The 23,275-nt window shown below is 32.4% G+C and overlaps 1 protein-coding gene across 1 annotated transcript; it reads left to right on the plus strand.

Moving 5' to 3' along the window:
• The first annotated feature begins 20,032 nt into the window (after nt 1-20,032).
• On the plus strand, nt 20,033-22,960 carry LOC134725103 (tubulin alpha-1A chain-like). The gene is made up of 3 exons (XM_063588650.1): nt 20,033-20,199; nt 20,692-20,914; nt 21,743-22,960. Exons 1-3 carry the CDS (start codon nt 20,197-20,199, stop codon nt 22,870-22,872), a joined length of 1,356 nt encoding a protein of 451 aa, XP_063444720.1. The 5' UTR covers nt 20,033-20,196; the 3' UTR covers nt 22,873-22,960.
• The last annotated feature ends 315 nt before the right edge of the window (nt 22,961-23,275 follow it).

Raw genomic sequence — 23,275 nt, forward strand, 5'->3', positions numbered from 1 at the left:
TTCAGTGTTTCTGGAATGGCAATGTAATACTCAATATTAAGTGTTTCTGGAATGGCAATGTAATACTCAATATTAAGTGTTTCTGGAATGGCAATGTAATACTCAATATTAAGTGTTTCTAGAAGAATGGCAATGTAATACTCAATATTAAGTGTTTCTGGAATGGCAATGTAATACTCAATATTAAGTGTTTCTGGAATGGCAATGTAATACTCCATATTAAGTGTTTCTGGAATGGCAATGTAATACTCAATATTAAGTGTTTCTAGAATGGCAATGTAATACTCCATATTAAGTGTTTCTGGAATGGCAATGTAATACTCAATATTAAGTGTTTCTGGAATGGCAATGTAATACTCAATGTTAAGTGTTTCTGGAATGACAATGTAATACTCCATATTAGGTGTTTCTAGAATGGCAATGTAATACTCAATATTAAGTGTTTCTAGAATGGCAATGTAATACTCAATATTAAGTGTTTCTGGAATGGCAATGTAATACTCAATATTAAGTGTTTCTGGAATGGCAATGTAATACTCAATATTAAGTGTTTCTGGAATGGCAATGTAATACTCAATATTAAGTGTTTCTAGAATGGCAATGTAATACTCAATATTAAGTGTTTCTGGAATAATTACACCTTATATAGTAAAGAGCATGTCAGAAAGAGCGGCTCGGGAATTTTCACAGCCCCTAGGCTGGTATTTTTCGCAAATAACTCTCCATAACATGATGATATCTGTTGATAGTCTTTTCCAGGTCGGTTTAAGTTTAAAAAAGTTGAAATAGATTATTTTTTGGTATAAAATGCGATAAACTTTAAACAATTCAATCATAGTTGAAGTGGTGTAAAATGGTGAACTATTTCTCCCGCTGTAAACATTCGGTAAATTTAAAGAAGCTGATGAGCGGTTGGTATGAGAAAACGCATTACGGTGTATAGTATGAACATAAATGGATATTTTTACAATAAAATCATTATTTAAAGACATCTGGGTTAATGCTTAAGACATAATCATACTCATTAAGACGTTTTGCAAATAACCTTTGCGTATTCCCTCGCTATTTCTGTTGCTTCAATTTATTAAAGAGTAATACGGATATGCTTGTCATTCCTTGACATACAAAGGTTTCTGTACGTTAGTAATGTTTTATCATTGTCAAAGTATGTGTGTTAAACCTGAAAAAGGTTCCCCTGAAAACTTTGTAATACGGACAATGTCATAATATCCTGTTCCTGTTGAAACCCGAATAACCTTTATTCCGTGCATTCCATGATAATATTTCTTCCATTTGGGAACTTATATTAAGAGGACTTTATATTGTATGACAACATCACAATCAAAATTTTATAGAATGTTTCAAAAACTCATCAGAATAAGTAGAGTCCGAGTCATTTTTGAAATTTAAATGCAAAATGGAGTCAAACACTTTCAATTTTTTATTGATTTTAGTGGTGTTATGGTTTATATACTATGACTGCAAGTATATGAAGTAATAATATAATCTGATGCGATTGTGTATGAATACACTCCGACAGCCAAACAGACACCAAAATACAGTGTTTGCACGAGATGTACCAACAAACCACGAACAACCATACAGATCTCACGTTGAATTGTAAAAGTAAGAATATAACCCCTCCCCGTTAAAACATACTTAAGTTAAACGTTAGTTTGCATATCATAAAACGTTCAACAGCTATGAACCACGAATTAAGTCTCAAGATAATATTTATTACAAAAGAAATAAAATTAATCTAAAGAAATGATATACGGGATTTTAAGAATATTACACTCAATACCATTTAACAGATGTTGATATGATTTCCATGTGAATATAGTTTTTTTCCTTCTTTAATTGCTCCTGATATTAACTTCTTTATTATTGAGTTCTGTATTCGCTTTTATACAAGAACGTGACCTGTTTTACTCCTTGCAAAATGTTTCCAATATTCATGAACCGAAACGTTTATTCTTTATCTATAGTCTCAAGCAACACTGACTACATGTACTTACGTTTCCAATGGAGACATCTTAAAATTGAACAAAGCTGTTATCATTTAACAAAACGTCAAGTCGTTTGATTGCATGACGTGATATGGTGGTATTTCACAGATACAGAGTTTAAGACAAAACTGAGTATAATTTTTTCAATGGACACATCTTGATATTGGATGACGCTGTAATCAGTAATCGAAACCTCGTGTCTTTTGACTACATGACGTGATATGCCGGGATTTGTAAGAAAGCTTTGATCTTAAATTGTGTCCAAAAGCAGAACAAGTGGCTTTGAGCTCTGTTGGAAAACTTTTTGTTGATTGAAATTAAGACCCAATACGTCTACATTTGTATTAAGCATCGTTTACGATAATCTAAAAGATACTATTCGTGGCAGACGTTTTTCAGCTATTTCATGCATGGTTCATATTTGGAAAAATCTTAAACGCACAGAAGATAATTATGCTAATCCATATATATTTTTTTAGAAATGTTTATACACAAAAAAAATTGAAATATATGACGGAAAACCGTTTTTTTTTTTTATTAAAAATTAGTAAAAGAATGTACAGTATATATTTTAAACATGCACTATTATGAATAATGCGTGTACCAATTAGCTATGCAACAAGATGTTGTCCACAACCAGCGACGTCTTTCTGCATTAATGAACATTTATAGTAACATGTTTTGTTTTAATTGATTATTTCGATAAAATATAAACATATTGAAGACTTAGTTTATACTACAATCATGTAAAAAGAAATTTATTGCAAATTAGTTTATAATATGTATAATTGAATATCTTATTTTAGACTCAATTTATATTGAAAACAAAAATTATAAGGACAATACTATTGCAAGGTTTAATATATAGAACGGCAAAAACATAAGAAGAAACTGTCTTCCTAATCAAACTCAAGGAATAAAAAAAATAATGAACAAAATGACTCGGCACCAAAAAAACAAACAAAAAAAGATAAAAAAAATCTTAAATTTTAATAGTTGTGCATATCAACTTTCCAATCTTCACGAAGTTTAGCAGTAAAAGAGACGCCGGTTAAGCCGCAAAATTAGTTCATTTGTAAAATTGAATTGTCTATTTTAACAGAAATGCAACCTATGGTAACCTATTGTGTCATTTGGACTGTTGTTATGAGTCGTCTCATTGACACTCATTCCACATCTTTTTTATATATATAAAAAAAAAAAAAGCATACAAAAATAACAAAGGTCAGATGCTTTTAACTTCGGACAGGCGCAACATAAATGCCTGTTTATGATTTAAAGATATTAAATTTGACATACAAACGCAAACTTTATTAATTTCATATCATTTATGATACATACATTTTTAAAGAGAAATAGTTTTTGTAACATGATGTATTGCCCATGTGTTAAAACATATATTATTTATGAATAAACACCTGGCCCGATAATTAGATGAAAATTACCAAACAGCATGTATGTATTGCAATCTCATAGATAAACGTAACATAACCTATCCACGTGCAATTACCCTACACCAGACACAAGTTATACTTTTACCATAAAACCACAGAAAGAACACTATTCATGGACATTCAGAAGCCAATTCATCATGTCATTGCGCAATCTGAAGGTTATTTCTGAAATGAAGAGATTTTCAACGTTCAAGTTTAATTATTTTGATGCAATTTTTACTGTTATACCTTTTCAGTTTATAAATAATGTTTTTGTACTTAAACATGGGTTCCGTCTGTATAAGAAAAGTTAAACAATTTAACGTATAATTTGACTGTTCTATCTTGCATGGTCTATTTGGTTTTCATTCCCATACAAAATGTCTCGAACGTACAAATATAATCAAATCAAAATATAAAATCGACATCAAAACGTTCGAAAATTCAAATTCAATACGGACAAAGATCCAACAGAGAATTCAGTCACGTGGACAGTTATCTGGGTCGAGTTCAATATCGTAGCAGCTACGTAGCGGCTATGTAGCTGCTATCAATATCAATGTAACACCTAGTATATCATTTGTATATAGATTTCGTAGCTGCTACGATATTGAACTCGACCATGGTCTTGAGCGGGATATCTGTAACCATTATTTGGTCTTGGACACAATGTATGTACAGTTATCTGGTCTTGAGCGCGAGAACCGGTATCTGGTACGTCTTGCTTACATCCTTTCATTTGCATTTTGGTGGATAGTTGTCTCATTGGGAATACATCTACATCTCCTTATTTTCATATTGGACATAAAGGCTATTGACGTCTGGTCTTGAGCGTAAAGATTGGTATCTGGTCATGATCGTGAATGTTGGTATATTGTCTTGCTTACATACAATTCATGTGACATTTAGTGGATGCATAGATGTCTCATTGTGCATCATACCACATCTCCTTATTTTTATATTGAGCGTGAGGACTTGTATCTGGTCTTGAGCGTGATAATTGGTGACTTGTCTTGAGCGTGAGGAATGATATCTTCTCTTATAGGTGTGAAGGCGAATATCTAGTCTTAAGAATGAGAACTGGTATCTGGTCTTGAGCATAAGAGCTGGTATACATCTTGTTCTGCTTTTACACACTACATTTGAACTTTGGTGGATAGTTGTCTTATTCAAAACCATGCATATAACATCTTCTAATTTTAAATATATTGCACGTGAAGGCTGGTATCTGGTCTCTAGCGTATTGATTTCTAACTGTTCCTGGGCGTGATAGCTGGTATCTGTTCCTGAGCGTGAGAGCTGATATCTGGTCTTATTTGAGCGTGTCGAATGGTATTTCAGTGGTCTAAAGTGTGAGGTCTAGATTGTAGCATTGAACGTGAGAATAATAACACACAGAGCGTCCATGTACAAACTAACTGTTATCACAATCATTGAAGAAGCATGCTCTTTGGGTTGACGACAGGTCTGTGATAACATATTGTATAATCGCATGACTATTGGCGATGACTGCACGTTACTAACACTTTAATAAGATAGCAATGACCAATTTAGTCGTTATTTATAAATTCAAATTCATTGACAACTAAACTTAATCTAGTAAGCAAATAAAAGAGATCTTGAAAATACATAGAACCATAAAGAATTTTGGTTACTGCGTTTATCGACAAAGACTCGGCGTTGCTTTTATTTTGAAACCCCCTTTGTCTTCACTTTAAAAAATATTGTTCTTTTCGAAATTTCATCACGTTCATGTTGCGTCTCAACGAGACAATCCCAGCGTACTTTGATCACTGTCATTTTCATACCATACCTAATAATGACGTGACAGAAACACGTTTTATGAAACATTAATCAGATCAGCACTGATTTGAATTCCATGTAGACATGCAATCGACATCCTAGAGTATCTATGTATGAAATCTACATATTCATTTATATTTTATGAGATTCCCTCTCGGATAACATTCACTACTTTTAATCAATTGACGAGAGTATAATCATTTGACGAGAGTTCTTAATCATTTGACGAGAGTTCAGAGAATTTATCATTTATGATATTGAACAGAATTTTGATTTCAAAGAAAGTTTTATTTTAACTTTAAGAAAAATCCAATAAGGCGTATATAAATAGAATAAATATTAAGACGAAATTCGTATAAATTAGTTGTGTAAAGTGAGAAATTGTGTATTCTTTCCGTCAGAAAATCGGTTTCCGATTATATTGGTTGATGGGCACCAGTCCTTTAAATCATTGACGCTAGACTTCTTTTCTTCCGCCAAAAAAACCCAAATAAACAAGAATGATATTTTTTTCAAAACACACGATCCCTAATTATGGAATAGTCAATTTATATACTTAAGCAGACAAAACCTCCCTGTGATACTTGCTACTGAACGATTGATACAATCTGAAACAGATAGTCCGCGTGCAGCAGTGACCGTTTAAAAAAATAAGGATAATGATTTTCGTATGGACGACCAGTCTATCCTAACATTTATATTTTGTCAGAATTCGATTTTATCTTGTTCAATTATATATTATAATTTCATCCCGGCCTGAATATCCAGATTGTGTGAAAAAGAATATTTATAGATACTACTAACACGGATAATATAAACAATGACTGAATTTGTTTTCATCTTCATGGAATCGAATAAAGACCGTTTATTTTGGGTGTGTTCGATTTGCGTCAACAAACTAGACAGAACAGATAAATTAAATACAAAAGAAACAAAGACAAAACTGTAATGTGAAACCACATGAAAACAATTTCCTTCTTTATATTATTACATTCGTATAGTTGGTTCCAGGCCCTGAAGCTATTTGTGTTCTTTCACAAACAATTGATCCTTATGTTTTCAAAGCATGCGAGCGTGCTATTATTCTTATATAAGATTTATTTACATAGTATCTAACAAATGTCTTTGAGCCAACAATAAGCAATAATCATTAATATTCCTTTATCAATAATTAATGAAAATCACCTCAGAGATAGAGCCATAATTTTGATATCATCATAAGTTCGTTTTATTTCATTATCTTGGTTCAGTTGATCTCGTAAATAATTTATTTGATCACGCGAGAAAACCGCACAAAATTATCTGTTACCTCGTTCAGGATTTGTCTTTATAAATCTATTGGGAAATGAGATTTTTAACAGAATACGGTATATGCATAAAATAAAGACAACTTATGTCGTTATCTGCTCTTTCTCTGTGTTGCTTTTTTCTTTAACATATTGTATGGACCACAGAGAAGAATTATTAGAACAGGTCGCAATTTGATGATTCATACATTATAATTATATTAGAAACTTTACATATTCAGTATCGTACAATAATGTTTTGAGAGAGAGATAGGGAAATAAAACGATTAAATGAGAAAAAAATGAGAAAGAAACAACCCTTAAAGACTACGGAGAAATTTTAGAAGAGCATGTGCAACAAGAACTTTACTAAAACCAGGTACTGACTCGATCATGTATAATGTGGAAGTGTCAGCATATTAAGTACCCTAGCAAGCCCTGATTATAGTAGGGCAAATTATTTTTTTTTAATTGATTTGATCCGACAATTCGACTATCTACCTGGTCGCTTGGAAGTAATATCTAATAACAGAATAAAGATTATATATATTTTTTATTTAATTCAATTTGGAAGCAACGCGTCTTTTGGTTGGATAACAGTGTTTTGTCTATCAGCTCATTGACATAATTGTGTCATGTGACCGCGATGCCATCAATGTTTTTTCATGATTTATTCCAGATTAAAATGGAATTTAGAATTACATTATAAGGATTCACTGATATATTTGTTTCTGTTAAAAAGTATTCGAAATTACACTCGGCTTATTCAGTATGCACTACAGTTTTGATGTTATATTTATTATAGACTATATCTTCATAGTCAGTACGGGACGGAATAGGTTTAAGTGAATAAAATTTTATAATTCAGCTAAGACAGCGAGTGTTTTTTTTTGTATCTCTGTATGTTCAGATTCTGACAACAACAAACTAATAATATTATATATATAATGTATATAATGTGTAGTATACAATTGTCTGTTCGTGTATAAATTATTCATGAAGAATTACAAGAGCTAATACCATATGATTACTAGATCTTAGATCTTTTTATTTGTTTGTTGTTGTCAGAATCTGAACATACAGAGATACAAAAAAAAAGCACTCGCTGTCTTAGCTGAATTATAAAATTTTATTCACTTAAACTTATTCCGTCCCGTACTGTCTATGAAGATATAGAATCATAGGTTTGAACGTAGTTTTCAATTTAGACTCGTATATATATATTATATATATACTTAATGTCTTTTTTCACTTACTATAGATCAAACTACCCAGACGTTAAAGGTGTTAGGTGTTAGCTTGACTTTTTGTTAAAAGTTTGATGAACAGATACATTTTCCCAATCTTTAGTGACCTTACATATGTTTTGACGGTTGATGATAGTAATGATTTGATGCCAGAATATGAATTATGTATGAAAAAAGAAAGATTTATGAAGAACTTTTCTTTCATCTTCAGACTTATTCACTTTGTATATTACTTTGTTTTTGCCGAAGCAAAGTAATCAAATTTTCAAAGCTATAATTATAGAAAATTGTTCTGAACCCTCATAAGAACGTTACTTCTGTACTTTTCATATTTTTTTATTTATGTCTTTTCTTCTCTCAAAGAAACAGACATTTGTTTCTATTGATCAAAATCCAACTGCAGAGAGTTTACTTGTCAATTGCAAATATATTGGATTTTAAGTGGTTTGAAACAATATTATTAATTTCCCTTGGTGGACATAAGATATTCTATATTTACCAAATGCAGTTTCACAAAATATATATGTATATATATATATCTGTTCTTAATTTTTAATTTATTTTCAATGTCTACGATTTTACAAACCCGTGTCTCAAAATTGATTAAGTCATTAGTTCGTGTATAACAAACATTTCAAACAACAAAAATATATGCCTTCCATATGTTGTGAAAATATACTGTGACCAAATATAATATAGCATGCCCATGCAGAACCGTTCATTGATGGCTTTTGTAGTTAAGCTAAACATCCTTTATACATTGCCAATTTATTTTAGAAAATGTTTCATGCGGTGCATTACGTTTGCGGGCATTACCATTACATTTGCGCACAAAAATCATTACGTTTGCGCGCAGCTTTTGATTACATTTGCGCGCATTTTTTTGACAGGTAAACTCAGGTAAAATATAGGTAGTAATACTTATTTATTTATTAATGTGTTCAATTATTTACAAGTATCAGTACCCTGTCTGTTAGTCTAAGTCTCTATTTTAAAAGAATTCAATCAGTAAATTTTCAGGAAAAAAACCAGGTTATAATAATATTTATTTATTTATTAATTTCTACAATTATTTACAAGTATCCGTACCCGTTCAGTTAGTATAAGCCTCATTAGGCAGGAAACAAAAAGAGATAAATCGCATAATTTTTTTCGATTTTCAGATACAATTCAACAAGTCAAAAGTGTATGCAAAATTTTTAAGAAAATCTACGACATAGCCCATTTATTGTAACTTGAACTTAGACTATAACGGAGTTCATGCTTGGTTTTAGAATTCAATCTGAACAATATATAATTTGAATTAACAAACTATTTTCAAAATTAATAATTGATAGTCATATCCGTTATGAAAATACAAAAACAATATAGTCATTTATAATCTAATATCTATTAATATCTAATATATTTTATTTTATATTTTTACCTGAGATTACCTGTAAAATGAATGCGCACAAATGTAATCAAAAGCTGCGCGCAAACGTAAAACATTTTAATCCTCAAATGCGCGCAAACGTAGTGCGCCCGTTTCATGTCGGGGTGTACCTGAGAAGGAGGGAATACAATGAATATATAATTATGTATTGTGTAGTTCATCATGTTCATGACATTCAAACTGAAACTATTTGTTGTTTCCTTTTGTTATTTTGTTATTTATGTCTAATATTGTACTTTGCTCCTTGTGAGCTCATTTAGTGGAAATACATATTTTCTTCAGTAGCTTCATTAGTGTTAGTTGCCAAAATAAGATGCATATTTACTTTATATGTTGTACCTGATAAACAATTTAGAAAACTTGATTTGGAAAACCCTCAATATATTTCAGAGGTTGTATTTGTAGTTTACATGTATCTATGGGAAAAAAGACTTTTATAAGAAGTTAATGAAAGACATTGTAAATTCGGCTGCAAAATTAAACTCATTATAAAATCCGTGAAATTGTATTATCATTGCCACACTGCATATTATTTCATCACACATATTTTTAAGTAAAGGCGTTTCATTTGGAAAATAAATGATTACAGCTGCAATACAAATTACTGATATCAGAGAACTAGACATATGTTTCAAAAGTGGTGATCATATGGTTCTTGATCAGTGCAAATTATCAGTGCATTGATAAGACCCAGTCCCACTAGATCACGATCGCACTACGCTCACCCCGATCTAAAATAAATTCAGATCAAATAAAGTAAACCATTATAGGCTAAGGTACCGTACGGCCTTTAGCACGGAGCCTTGGCTCACACCGAACAGAAAGGTATAAAGGGCCCCAAAAAGTACGCGTGTAAAACCATTTAAACAGGAAAACCAACGGTCTAATGTATATAAACGAGAAGCATGGCTGAGCTGTTAGAGAACATGGACAAGTACTGATACAGACAAACAAAACCTGGAGAGAATTAATATATTTTATGGGAAAATGATAATGAGAATAATGGTCGTAGTATGCAGGAAGTCAGGTCGTAAGAGCGTAATGAGGACGGCAAGGGCGTGCTAGAATCGTACTATGGTCGTGAACAGCGTGGTGAATTAAGGGTAAACATTACTTAATCGATAACCACAACTTGAGGTAAGTAATTTCAAGGTAAATAGACATCACAAAATTAAAAGAGACAGATTTAGAATCAACCTACAACATAAAACATAAAATGAAACCTACAAATAGAATAAATGTACGTCAAAAGTTTCAGAAAACTCTCTTTGACGTCGTGGTGGTGTAACGTCGTGTTGTATGAACATCGTGTGCAACGTTAGTATAGTCGTAGTTAGTCTGTTCCCCGGCCGTTATTGAAATTCTTGACAATATTTGTATATTCCGAAGGCATACTGAATGTTTTACGGAGGGGACCAACGTAAGTCGTAGTGGAAGCGTAGTTGGGTCGCGGTGAGAACGTGATGGCCGTTGTGAGGTAACGTCGCTGTGAGATCGTAGTCAAGAACCACGCTTTTGTTACGCTCTCGCTACGATGGTACAGCGACCTTTGCAATCTTACTACGACCTTAGTGCGCTCTCACTACGCTTCTACTACGACCTGATTTCGCCACGACCGCACCACCGTATTTTTTTTAACATGTTCAAAGTTGGCCACCCTCATAACGATCTTGAAGATCTCACCACGACCGTATTACGACCTTACTGCGATCTACACAATCGTACTACGATCTTCAAAGTTTGCATTCTTTTCACAGATCGTAGTGCGATCGTGGCCTAGTCGGACTGCGGTATCAGGCAAAAAATGACCAACAAATTAACGACCGAACACTTAAAAATTTAAAACAAGTGGTTCATGATTTATGATCAGACCACTTACTAACGTTGACCATTCGTCCATAAGCGTGATATTGTCTTCAGTACCGTAAAATATCATGTTAAATGTTACGCCGGGTCTCGTGAACAAATACAGTCATAATATAAATTTATTCAAAAATCATGAAGATGTTAATATTTCTGACATTAAAGCGACCTTAAGAGATTCTCGTGGTTAGTCAAGAAAATTAAACATCCCACCCCTTATGTAATCGTTGTGTGTACCGAAAAAAATACCGTTCCTATTACGACTTGTAAGAAACATCAGTGGAATTTAAAGCGAACTGGAATACGATATTAGAAGCCATTATCATTCTTGCAAAGCAATTATTGGCGCTCATCTGTTCACACATTAAACAAGCAAAAACTAACTGAAATTTTGATCTCTAAAAATGATTACTTTTCCAGGTTGTCAACTCATGGTTTTTGGAATAAAACACAAAGAATCGACGAAATAGTGCACTTTAATTGCATTTAACAGTTTCTTATATGCTTTGGCATTTTCATTGCATTGTGACTTGCTAGAATGAATGTGAAAAACGTTTCTGACAATAAAACTAAGTACAGAAAGATGGAAGCATAGGCAGAACAGTTAATATTTGTGATTTTAGAAGATTTTTGATTCATTAGGACCTCGATTAGGACAAGTTGATATGATATATGTTGCAATAAAAGTTTGAAAACTAGGGTTTTTTTTGCAACAGAAAACATTTTCCAGTTAGTTTTCATGTGTGAAAAACATGTACGTTTATTTTTGGACTTTTATACTGTTATTTGTCTAGGTTGTCATACTTTTTTCAATTTGAAGTTTTAGAATCTAAATAAATGCATTCTGGGTAATATTTTTCAAGATCACATGACAGCAAAACCGGTTGTGATTGGTTTAAAACATTCTAAACAATTGAAATCCAAACGTAACGAACAATGAGATTACCCATAGTCCTTATAGGTCTGAACATGTGAATTGCTTTCTGTGATACGAAGCGTGTACTGTTTTAAAGATGCATTAAAAGAGCAGTGTGGACATCTTTAAATCACGTTCTGGACGGTCACTATGTTTAACGGGTTGTTATTTTTATTTTTGTATTGCAGATTAAATTAATCTTGTACCATTGTTTTTCAGTTTTTTCAATATATATTATGTTTACGACAGTAAAGATTGGTTGTTTGGTCTCAATTCTTTCGTCTTTCTGCATCAGATAAATGTGTTTATTTTGTTTATGTTTTGGTGAATTTGTGGTGAAATCAGCTTCAAAACGGGCCGATTTCAATTGAACGTTTGTCTGCTTAAAATCCATCCGCAAATGTTTCGTGAATATCCAGAAATTACGAATCCAATGGTTATGTTCTGGATGAAAAAAATGTGGGGGGGGGGGGGGGGGGGACATCAAGACTGCCACTTGAAAAAAGAAGGTGTAAATACTGGTTGCATGTAACTTCGTCCCACATTTTACCACTTTTACAAACTTCTTTTTATTAGCCGTCTGCTCATCTGTTCTGAAATGGCGGAAGTATCATATTAAATAGCAGTGACTGACCAAGTTCATTATATGCAAGCTTTCTTTTACTAGGATAATGAGTAAAGAATCTAATAAGCTACAAATCTTTGCCGTTTTTATTGGATGGATAATTGCTTTCATTGTACGAAACAACGAGTTACAATAATAGCCTAGCTATTGCACCTGCCAATAGGAAATGTAAACGATAAAAATATCATCATATTTCTGTTATTTCTGGCAAATTCTAATAATTCTTTAATTCAGTTAACAAAAGTGATATTTGTAAAACATGTTGTATTCTTGTATTCGGGAGATATCTTGGAACAAACTTCAGCCTACGTTATTTAATAAGTTTGTAGAATATCTAGCTGACTTCTAGAAATCTCTGCAATTTGCATTTGATATGTTAGTGATTTTAATTTCAAATCTGTTTAGATTTTTCTTCCGTATTTTGAGAACATGTAAATACGGGGCGCCGAATGGGACTCTTGTGGTATTGTACCCGAAATTGAATTTTGTACGGACAAAAGTGACTTTTGTTCAACAAAAGTGAGTTCAGTTTAACATGTCATACAAAATTATCTTTCAGTGGACAAAAGTCACTTTCGTCATGACAAAATTCATTTTTGTGCCAAAGACTTGACTTTTGTTACCTAATTTGAAAATTGGGCGACAAAAGTCAATTTTGTATGCAAATTAGTTTAGTTTGTATTCTGGGAACCAATTTGCATACAAAAGCGACTTTTGTTACACAGAGTTGGCTTTTTGTGAGACAAAATTGTCACAAAATTGAATTTTGTTGTCACAAAATTTTATTTTGTCGTCACAAAAATGAATTTTGTCGTCACAAAATTGACTTTTGTGAGACAAAATTGACATTTGTTTTGTGTTACAAAATTGAATTTTGTCTCACAAAATTAAATTTAGCCTCACAAAATTGAATTTTGTCTCAAAAAATTGATTATTGTTCACAAAGTTGATTTTTGTCTCACAACAGTAAATTTTGTCTCACAAAAGTCAATTTTGTCTCACAAAACTGAATCTTGTCTCACACAAGTGACTTTTGTGTTTTAATTTCTATAACTGGTAACAAAAGTCAATTTTGTATGCAAATGACTTTATATTTGCATAATTTTTGACAAAATTTTCTTTTGTCACAACAAAAATGAATTTTGTCTACAAAAATGAATTTTGTCTACAAAAATGAATTTTGTCTACAAAAATGAATTTTGTCTACAAAAATGACTTTTGTCATAACAAAAATGAATTTTGTCTACAACAATGAATATTGTCATCACAAATTGAGGTTCTCATACAACAAGTCTGTATCACGTAGTTTTGTAAGACAAAAATGATTTTGTCATGACAGAATTGAATTTTGTACAAACCACAAGAGTCCCATTCGGCGCCCCGTAGTAAAGGAGCAAGTTCAAATTATCCGCAAAAAGTGAAATTATTACATACTAGTACAATGTACATCGAATACAGTTATGATAGCGATTTTAATTTCAAATCTGTAGATTTTCTTTCAGTCTTTTGAGTACATGTAAAGACGATTGTTCTTTTTTTAAGGAGACAAATGTTCTTGCATGTGTAATCGGCAAATCTTTTAAATTATTAGATACTTCGAAGTAGACAGTGCGAGGAATTACCATTGAAGCGTAATAATGATCCATGTTCATATGTCAACAGGTCTAAGACAAATATCACATTCTACTAAATGTTGATGAGCGAAATATTCATATATAATCTATTAGAATTAAAACTGGAAAACAATACGTGGCTAATATAGAGTGTAGAGCCAAAGAAAAAAAAATAAACCAACAAAATCTAACAAGAAAATAACTATAGGCTGCATATTCCAGAAAAAAAAATGCTTTTATTTTTCTATATAACAACCCCCTTTAAATAGAATTGAGAATGGTAATGGAGGATGTCCAAAAAAGACAACAACCCGACTAAACAGCAGAAAACAGCCGAAGCCCGCCAATGGGTCTTCAATACAGCGAGAAAATGCTGATTTTCAGTTTTATTGGGATGTGAATGAGTTTGCTAGAGGCACATTTCAAAGTATTAAAATTAGCAAGATAACGATGTTAGAAGACTACTTTGATCATGTTCTTAACTTTGCAAATACATATAAAAAAATGTTAGATTCGTATTTTCTTTACAAATATAACTCGTTACTGTTCATTCTACTTTCATTTTGACCTTTTGACGTTCTTCGTGACCTAAAAGCACGTGAGGATTTTATATACATTTTTGTTCAATCCTTTATATATGACAGTATAACAGAGAGTCGTTTCAGTTAGCCTTATTGGTCTCAAAGCAACACTATAATTTGCATAAAAAGCACCATAAAGGGACAAAAATTCATTATCATGATTCGTGATTACAATGTTTTATTACCTAATACAAAATTACAATCTACCGAAATTAACTTAATTTCTCATCGACGAGTTGTCTGTTTATTAACGAATTCTCTTAACTTTCTCATTATTGCATTTCCTATTTCCAAATAAGCACATTATACAATTCAAGAGCCTTGTATGTATGCAGTCCTGGAATGGATCAGCTGGTGCTCTTCTGCATTTATGTGCTTAAACTTTAGTTACGTTATAGTTGTATAGTTTAGTAGTGCTTTTCGTTTATTTAAATATGTCATTGCTGTATCTAGGCATTATATATAAGCTGATTATATCATAGCTCATCTTGATGCTCTCTGTATTAATGTTATGTACATGTAATGCATAGCACTGAAGAGCGTATGTGTGTATTGTTAAATATATACTAGAGGACACCCGCGAAAGAGAACGTATCATATAAACTGTAAAAAAAATATAAGTGGAGATTTCAGGAGAGGTATCAAAAGTAACGGGTACTTGGGGACAGGACAATTGTTTTTTAATCCCTCAACCTTTTCCCCAAAAATTCCCACTATTTGGTTTTCTATTTATTTCAATATGAACATACGTTTAGTATATTTAATAATATGAACATTCATCACTATAAATAAAGTGTCTTTGCTGTTTACTTTCAATTCTCAGTTTACTAATTAATTCACGGCGGTCATTGATGAATCATAGTATATTATTGAGACCCTCTCTATTTAATATACTTAGTGACCCCCGATGAATTTTTGTAAAAGATTTTGTCTGGAAAATTTCAGAAAAGGTATCAAAAGTCATAGGTACATTGGGACATGCCAATTGTTTGTCTGTCCCCACCATATTCCCATTTGGTTTGTTTTCTATAAATTTAAATAATGTAAGCGTTTATCTGTATATTATGAACATTCATTGATATACATAAAATGAATTTGGTTTTAACTATAGATCAATTCACAGTTTACTAATCGACTTCGGCGGTCATTGACATATAATATAGACCCTCTCTATTTAATAAACTCTTTGACTGTCGTGGATAGTAAACTTGAAAATGATAGATGAAAACAAATACACTTTATTCATGGTAAGTGTATATTCAAAGCTCGATTCAAAGTACAGAAAACGCAAACCGGAAGTCTAGTCGGACTTAAAATTTCGTCCAATGACGGAAACAACATCCGGATGCATTTTTTTTGTCGTTTTATCTCCCATAATAATTCAAACTGAATGATCATAAGAATGGATGACAAATGCGACTATACGTGGTACATATAGGACACAGAGGCATGATGGTGAATTTATTGTGGAAGGAAGAGAAGCGACACACAAAATAAGGTCTTCTCGTTTTAATAGACACAAGACACTTGAAGGTATAGATCATGATGTGAACAGAATCAAAATAAAACTTTCGTATTCGTATTTACAGTTATCTATATCGTTATGTGAGGAGTAAAATATTTTCTGGGATTTATTAGCGTTAAACTTTATAAACAGGCATAAGCTACATATGTCCCAAAGCACCTACATATAGAAATTAAAAAGATACATTTGATTTTATATTGGAGACATGCTGTAGTGACGAATGAGTAGATGAAAAAATGGTGTAACAGCACAAAATAAAAACACTCTATATAAGAATCAATTTGAAAGGCCTGACAAACTATATCGACAGAAGTTATGATCGTAAATATTCCTAGATGTATAGGAATAATATTCAGCTATGTTTAAATTCCAATGACTTTTTTATTCACTTTTTTAAATATTTTTTTTGTGTTATTTGTATGGAAGTAGTAACAAATAATTTTAATCTTCAATGTGATGTGTTTTGATTTATAATGGTTGAAAACAGAAGCATTCTATTCATCATGATATTAAAAAGAGCTGCTGAAATTTGATAACACCAAAAGAGAAAATATTTAATTAAGGAATTTCATTATAATCTTAAGATTGCTAAGATAAAAAAATTCTTATACGTAAATCAATGGAAACAGAATTATGAGTTTTCTTCTTGTAAATGTCACTTTTTGAATTGGATTTTTTTTTATTTACACCGGCAATTTATTTCCGTTTTTTTTTTATCAATTGAACCCATACGTACAAACATGAAAACAATCAGCATCATATTGAATGAATTCTGATTTTACAAGGATTTAATTGATACTTTCCGTGTGACCTTTATGCTTAGTGTGAAGGAATAAGTCAAGAAGTTATGCGGTGCAGAACCAGTTTCATTTGTATTTGAAACAATTATATCTAAGGGTTTATTTTCTGGAAATAATGCGTTAATTTCTTTTTTTTTCGTTCAATCAATGTTCATTCTAAATTTGATGTCTGCTTACAATATTATATTCTTTATTGTCTCCAGAAAGGAGAGTGTAAATGATAAACATAACAAACACAAAATCAAACAATTGAACAAAATAGGCAAGTTATATCAGATCAGTTGAAATGAGTAAGTGTCAGTACCGGATATTACAGTTATTTTAATCTCGTAGTAAAGTTCCAAATTTATCATAGATAAATCGAACGCATATGGCTTGGATGATGTCTCTAATTGGTCAGTTTTTAGTTGGAACTTGTCCGAATTAAAGGAAATGAAGAAAAAACAGAAACATTTCAAAACCGCAAAAGACACGACTTTAACTTTTAAATGGGATGCAAATGTTATTATTCCAAATTATTAGTTTAATGCTGTTTTTACGCATTGTATTCAACAGTCCAGTCTATTATTTGATTTTCACAAATGCGCATAAATTTACATTTAGCGTACACATTGCTGCGAAAACAACATTGCTTTTTTTCTCTATTGTTTTGTCTTAAATATTGCACCGAAAGCCGTTACCAAAATGAACTACTATAGTAATTTGTATTCGAAGGAAAAAATAAGCCATAATATATTTTTTGAATGGTCATCTCTTAAATGTGTGTTTAATTATTATCAAAAGTTTGCCAAAATCTGTCAATATAATCTTTTAATGTATGCATTTTTAAAGTGGTAAACTCCAAACTGACTTTAAAACCCATATTTGAATCATTTATGCAATGTACATGTTTTTCTTAAAACGCGCCTTTAGATTAAAACTAATAATTGACTTTTAGAAAATGGTGCTTGTAATCAGGGGCGGATCCAGGAATTTTCATAAGGTGGGCCCACTGACTGACCTAAGAGGGGGCCCGCTCCAGTCACGCTTCAGTGATTCCCTATATAAGCAACCAAAATTTTTCCCAAAAAGGGGGGGCCCGGGCCCCCTGTGCCCCCCCCCCCCCCCCTAAATCCGCCTCTGGTAATGGATAGTTTAGGAAGACATTATGTCATAGACGTTATGCACCTCTTTCGTCGATTGCTGCACGAAATACACATTGTTGTCTCCACAATGTAAAGCATACGGTCCAAAGACACAGTCATCGTCCTTTTGTTTTCGTTATAGTCCCTAGTGTAAATAGTGTACAACTTGCATGTTTTATTTAATACACTTTCCCAATTTATTTCTTGATATTAAATGCATGAAATATTTTAAAGTAGGAGGATGTAATAACATGTTAAAAAAATTTGGGTGCTGAATCTTTATGTTAAGTAGTGATTTGGTCCAGTTCAAAAAGGTCAAATTTTATAACGTCTGAAGCTGTCAAACTGAATTTTATACCCCTTAACACAGAATTGTCAATATTTTGAGTTAGAGCAGGTAGAAGTTTCTATAATTTTGATATTATTTGTCTCGCTGGTAGTACACTACACTGTAAAAATCTTTTTGAGAAAGAGCAGATGCGATTTTTTTCATTTGAATTTATTGTCAAAAAGAAATGCACTACGAAATAACTGTGTTCTCGGGCAATACAACATGGTTAAAGGGAAGTAACCAGAAAACAAAACACGCAATGTGTTTTATTTTTCATTTAGAAAAAAATGCAAATGAAAGACTCTCATTCCTTCATGATTGGCATGCTATTAATTTTGATGCTCTTATACTCTTTATCAAATATAGTTAAAAAAGCAGATAAGAACTTCAGACTTGTCGATACTATGTGTGGGAATGTTTCGGCAGTAAAAGTCTCTTATGTGGTGCCCGAGGCCAAAAATAGCTGAAAATCAAAAAATTATAAAAAAAAAAAAAAAATGAAGTTAGAGCTTATAAACCAAAAAAAACCACCAAAAGCATAGTTGAAGACGGTTAAACCCTTCACAAAGCTCATGCATAGAAAACATCTTTGGTTTGTGATCGATTGGAAAGCAAATTAACCAAAAGATAATGGCAAACACTCACAAAAATGGCCAACAAGGCAGGACACTGCGACTGGGTCAGGCATTTTGTTGCAAATGCGAATGACCAATTTCGGTAATATAGTAGTCTCACGGACAACAGAAAACACTATGTCAAGACAATCTAATAAAATTCTAAGATTGAATAAAAACAAATACAAAAAAATAACCCCAAAAAACAGAAATTATCTATAATAATTATATGTTTATATCATACAAAACTTATGTAGTTCAAAACTAAATTTATGACTTCTTCGTTTATACACATGTATTTTGACCTTTTTACCTAATTTATTGGTTTCTTTTTAAAAATTATCAAAAAGCTGAACAAATAAAAACATAATGGTATTCATCCCCAATGGCATCTAAGTTACACAATACATAATGATAATTTCTGTTTTCTCTTTCTAAGTAGGATAAAGACCTAACACGTTGAAGTTTCATGACTTCAAAAATTATCAAGAATTCTAAAACATATTTAAAACTAAATGAGTTATATAAACTTATTAATCAATGAGATCATGCAGTAACAAATTAAAAATTTCTGGATTAACAATGGATAATGCCTCTATCTACTTTCGTTCATTGTTTATTTATGTTATTGTTTTGAAATCTGTATAATTTTATATCTATTGTTATACCTTTGTAATTTGGTTTGTGGGAATAAAGATATATATAAATAATTATATTAGACAGCGGTTATCTTATAATCTGTAGAACTGTTATAAACCAATGTCCATCCATAATTAAAAGTATTACTGTCATTAAGCAAATAATTATGCCCTGTATGTTACGACTTGAATTGTGTTTTGTAACCCAGGGGAAGACATGGTGTATATATTAAAGTTTTTTCAAACTGTCTCTCAAACACTTAAAGAGACCCACAACGATACTTTAAAGTCTTCGTGAGTTCCCTGAAAGATTTCATAGCAAATTTACTTTACATTTATCTTCGCTAATCAATATGGTAAGTCTTGTGTTTTTTGTGTGTTTACATTTATCATTTTGTAATTACAATCTTAATATGATTTATTTTCAATAATTTTTTTTCGAACATCAGTGACGAGACATTTATTGTCAAACTTATTCATTTGATTCAGAAAAATCAGGTAGTCTGCATTTTAAAGTGGTTTCAAAATTATTGGTGTGCTTACATTTGTTTAAATTAAATAATTTAGAATTTATTAGGTTTTCAACAAAATCATGGGATAGGAAGATGTTCTAAATAGACATTTGGATTTTTTGAATTATTCTTTCAGAATTAAAAAGTTAAACTCAGATCAGATTTTCTTTTTATCTGCTTGTGATAAATAGTACTTTGCGTTACCATTTTATAATTGCCAAATACAGTTTTTTTATTATTTGAAAAATGATAGTTTAAATATGTGTATGTTTTGCTTTTTTTTTAAATCATTATTGAAAATACTTTACATGATTTGTATATTACTTTTTTTTATAGAGAGAATGCATTTCTGTCCACGTCGGACAAGCCGGAGTACAGATGGGAAATGCGTGCTGGGAACTATACTGTTTGGAGCACGGTATCCAGCCTGATGGTCAGATGCCCTCAGACAAGACCATTGGAGGCGGTGACGACTCCTTCAACACCTTCTTCAGTGAGACAGGAGCTGGTAAACACGTACCCAGAGCTGTCTTTGTTGATCTAGAACCTACTGTAGTCGGTAAGTTGATAGCAAATCTTTACGTATATTAAGGATTCCGTTATTTTTTTTATATAACTTTATCACTCGTAGATAATAAACAACAGAATATAGGTAAATTTAAAAAAAAAAAAAGTATTTTATGCTGCTTATAAATGCAGTTACAGCAATGTAGCGAGAATGTTCTACCTTTTTGGTTAGCAACCATTTAACTTCAAGGGGGTTCTGATTAATTTGGAAACGTTTAGGGAGAAACCATGGCACTTCAGGGGGGTTTATGTTTTTCGTCTGTGTCGGATTTTTCTTCTTCAAAAATTTCACAATATAAGGTATGGAGGAAATACTGGATTCAGACATTTTTTTAGTCTTATTGTCCTCTACTTGAACCAAATATTTTTTTCCAATCAATTTAGGAATCAGAATAAGAATATTTTTGTAAGAAAAAAACTATGACACCACCCACCCCCTTAAAGTTAAATGGTTGTTCCCTAATATGTCGAAAAGAATCTGCTGACTAGAACGTCCCCACAATAGTACCATGCATTTTTAATATTCAGAAAAATACGAAAACATCATAAATTAAAGAAATGAAATAACATTGCTTCTGAAGAAAACCCACCATAAGTTAAACAATTTGTAGCTTAAGATGTTGTAATGTGCATTATTCGAATATTTTTTTTTATCAGCAACTGATATGTAAAAGTGAAGGTTTCAGACAAACGTTGAAATTTTAATTATTTGGCTATGCAAGACTTCCCTTATTTTTTAAGTTCCAGAATTTTTATACTGCTGATATGACAGACTTTTCATTTACATATGCAGTTTAATACGAATTACTTTCTCTTTTAGATGAGGTCAGAACAGGTACCTATCGTCAACTGTTCCACCCAGAACAACTGATAACAGGGAAGGAAGATGCTGCAAACAATTACGCCAGAGGTCATTACACAATCGGAAAGGAGATTGTTGATCTGGTTTTGGACAGAACCCGTAAATTGGCTGATCAATGTACCGGTCTCCAGGGATTCCTAATCTTCCACAGCTTTGGTGGTGGTACCGGATCAGGATTTACATCACTTCTCATGGAACGTCTCAGTGTTGATTATGGAAAGAAATCAAAACTTGAATTCGCCATCTACCCAGCACCTCAAATATCCACTGCCGTCGTAGAACCATACAACTCTATCTTGACTACTCACACAACTCTTGAGCATTCCGACTGCGCATTCATGGTAGACAACGAAGCCATCTACGATATCTGCAGACGTAACATGGACATTGAGAGACCAACCTATACAAACCTTAACCGTCTTATCGGCCAGATCGTCAGTTCAATTACTGCTTCACTCAGATTCGACGGTGCTTTAAATGTGGACTTGACCGAGTTCCAGACCAACTTGGTACCATACCCACGTATCCATTTCCCTCTTGCTACATATGCGCCAGTTATCTCTGCTGAAAAAGCGTATCACGAACAATTATCTGTAGCTGAAATAACAAACGCAGTGTTCGAACCAGCAAATCAGATGGTCAAATGCGATCCAAGACACGGCAAATACATGGCTTGCTGTATGTTGTACAGAGGAGATGTTGTTCCTAAAGATGTCAATGCCGCCATTGCTACCATCAAGACGAAGAGAACCATCCAGTTCGTCGACTGGTGTCCAACTGGTTTCAAAGTCGGAATCAATTACCAACCACCAACTGTTGTACCAGGAGGTGACTTGGCGAAGGTACAGAGAGCATTGTGCATGCTGAGTAACACCACTGCCATTGCTGAGGCATGGGCTCGTCTTGATCACAAGTTCGACTTGATGTACGCCAAGCGTGCTTTCGTCCATTGGTACGTCGGCGAGGGTATGGAAGAAGGAGAATTCTCAGAGGCCCGTGAAGATTTGGCTGCTCTAGAGAAGGACTACGAAGAAGTCGGTGTAGATTCAGTTGAAGGCGAGGGAGAAGAGGAAGGAGAAGAATATTAAGTGATTTATAACCAGAATCAAGCAATAAACAATCTTTCAATGTATACTATGCATACGATCTATAGCAATTAAATATGTCATATCTGAATTGAATAGTTATAGTTTATTTGTCATTTTAAAAGACGATCAACTTGATATAAAAAAAATGCAATCACTATAGTATATATATTACCCTGTATATTTGGTCACTTCTATCACACATGCAGTATGCAAATAAGGCAAAGGGAGATAAATGTTCGATAATTTTGCATTTAGTCATAGCGGAGGTCTTCTATGTAAGTGGTATATTGTCAGGATATCTGGTACAGTGAAAACTGTTTTAACCGAATCTCTCACTCTTCAGGACTTAAGATTTTGTTCGGTTTTGGTCGATGTTCGGTTTTATCAGGTTCGCAACGCATAC

Source organism: Mytilus trossulus, chromosome 7 (assembly GCF_036588685.1).
Source record: "Mytilus trossulus isolate FHL-02 chromosome 7, PNRI_Mtr1.1.1.hap1, whole genome shotgun sequence".
NCBI classification, from domain to species: Eukaryota; Metazoa; Mollusca; class Bivalvia; order Mytilida; family Mytilidae; genus Mytilus; species Mytilus trossulus.

Coding starts and splice junctions, on each gene's coding strand:
- LOC134725103 (XM_063588650.1), top strand. Junction 20,915..21,742: donor TCTAGAACCTACTGTAGTCG/GTAAGTTGATAG, acceptor TTTCTCTTTTAG/ATGAGGTCAGAACAGGTACC.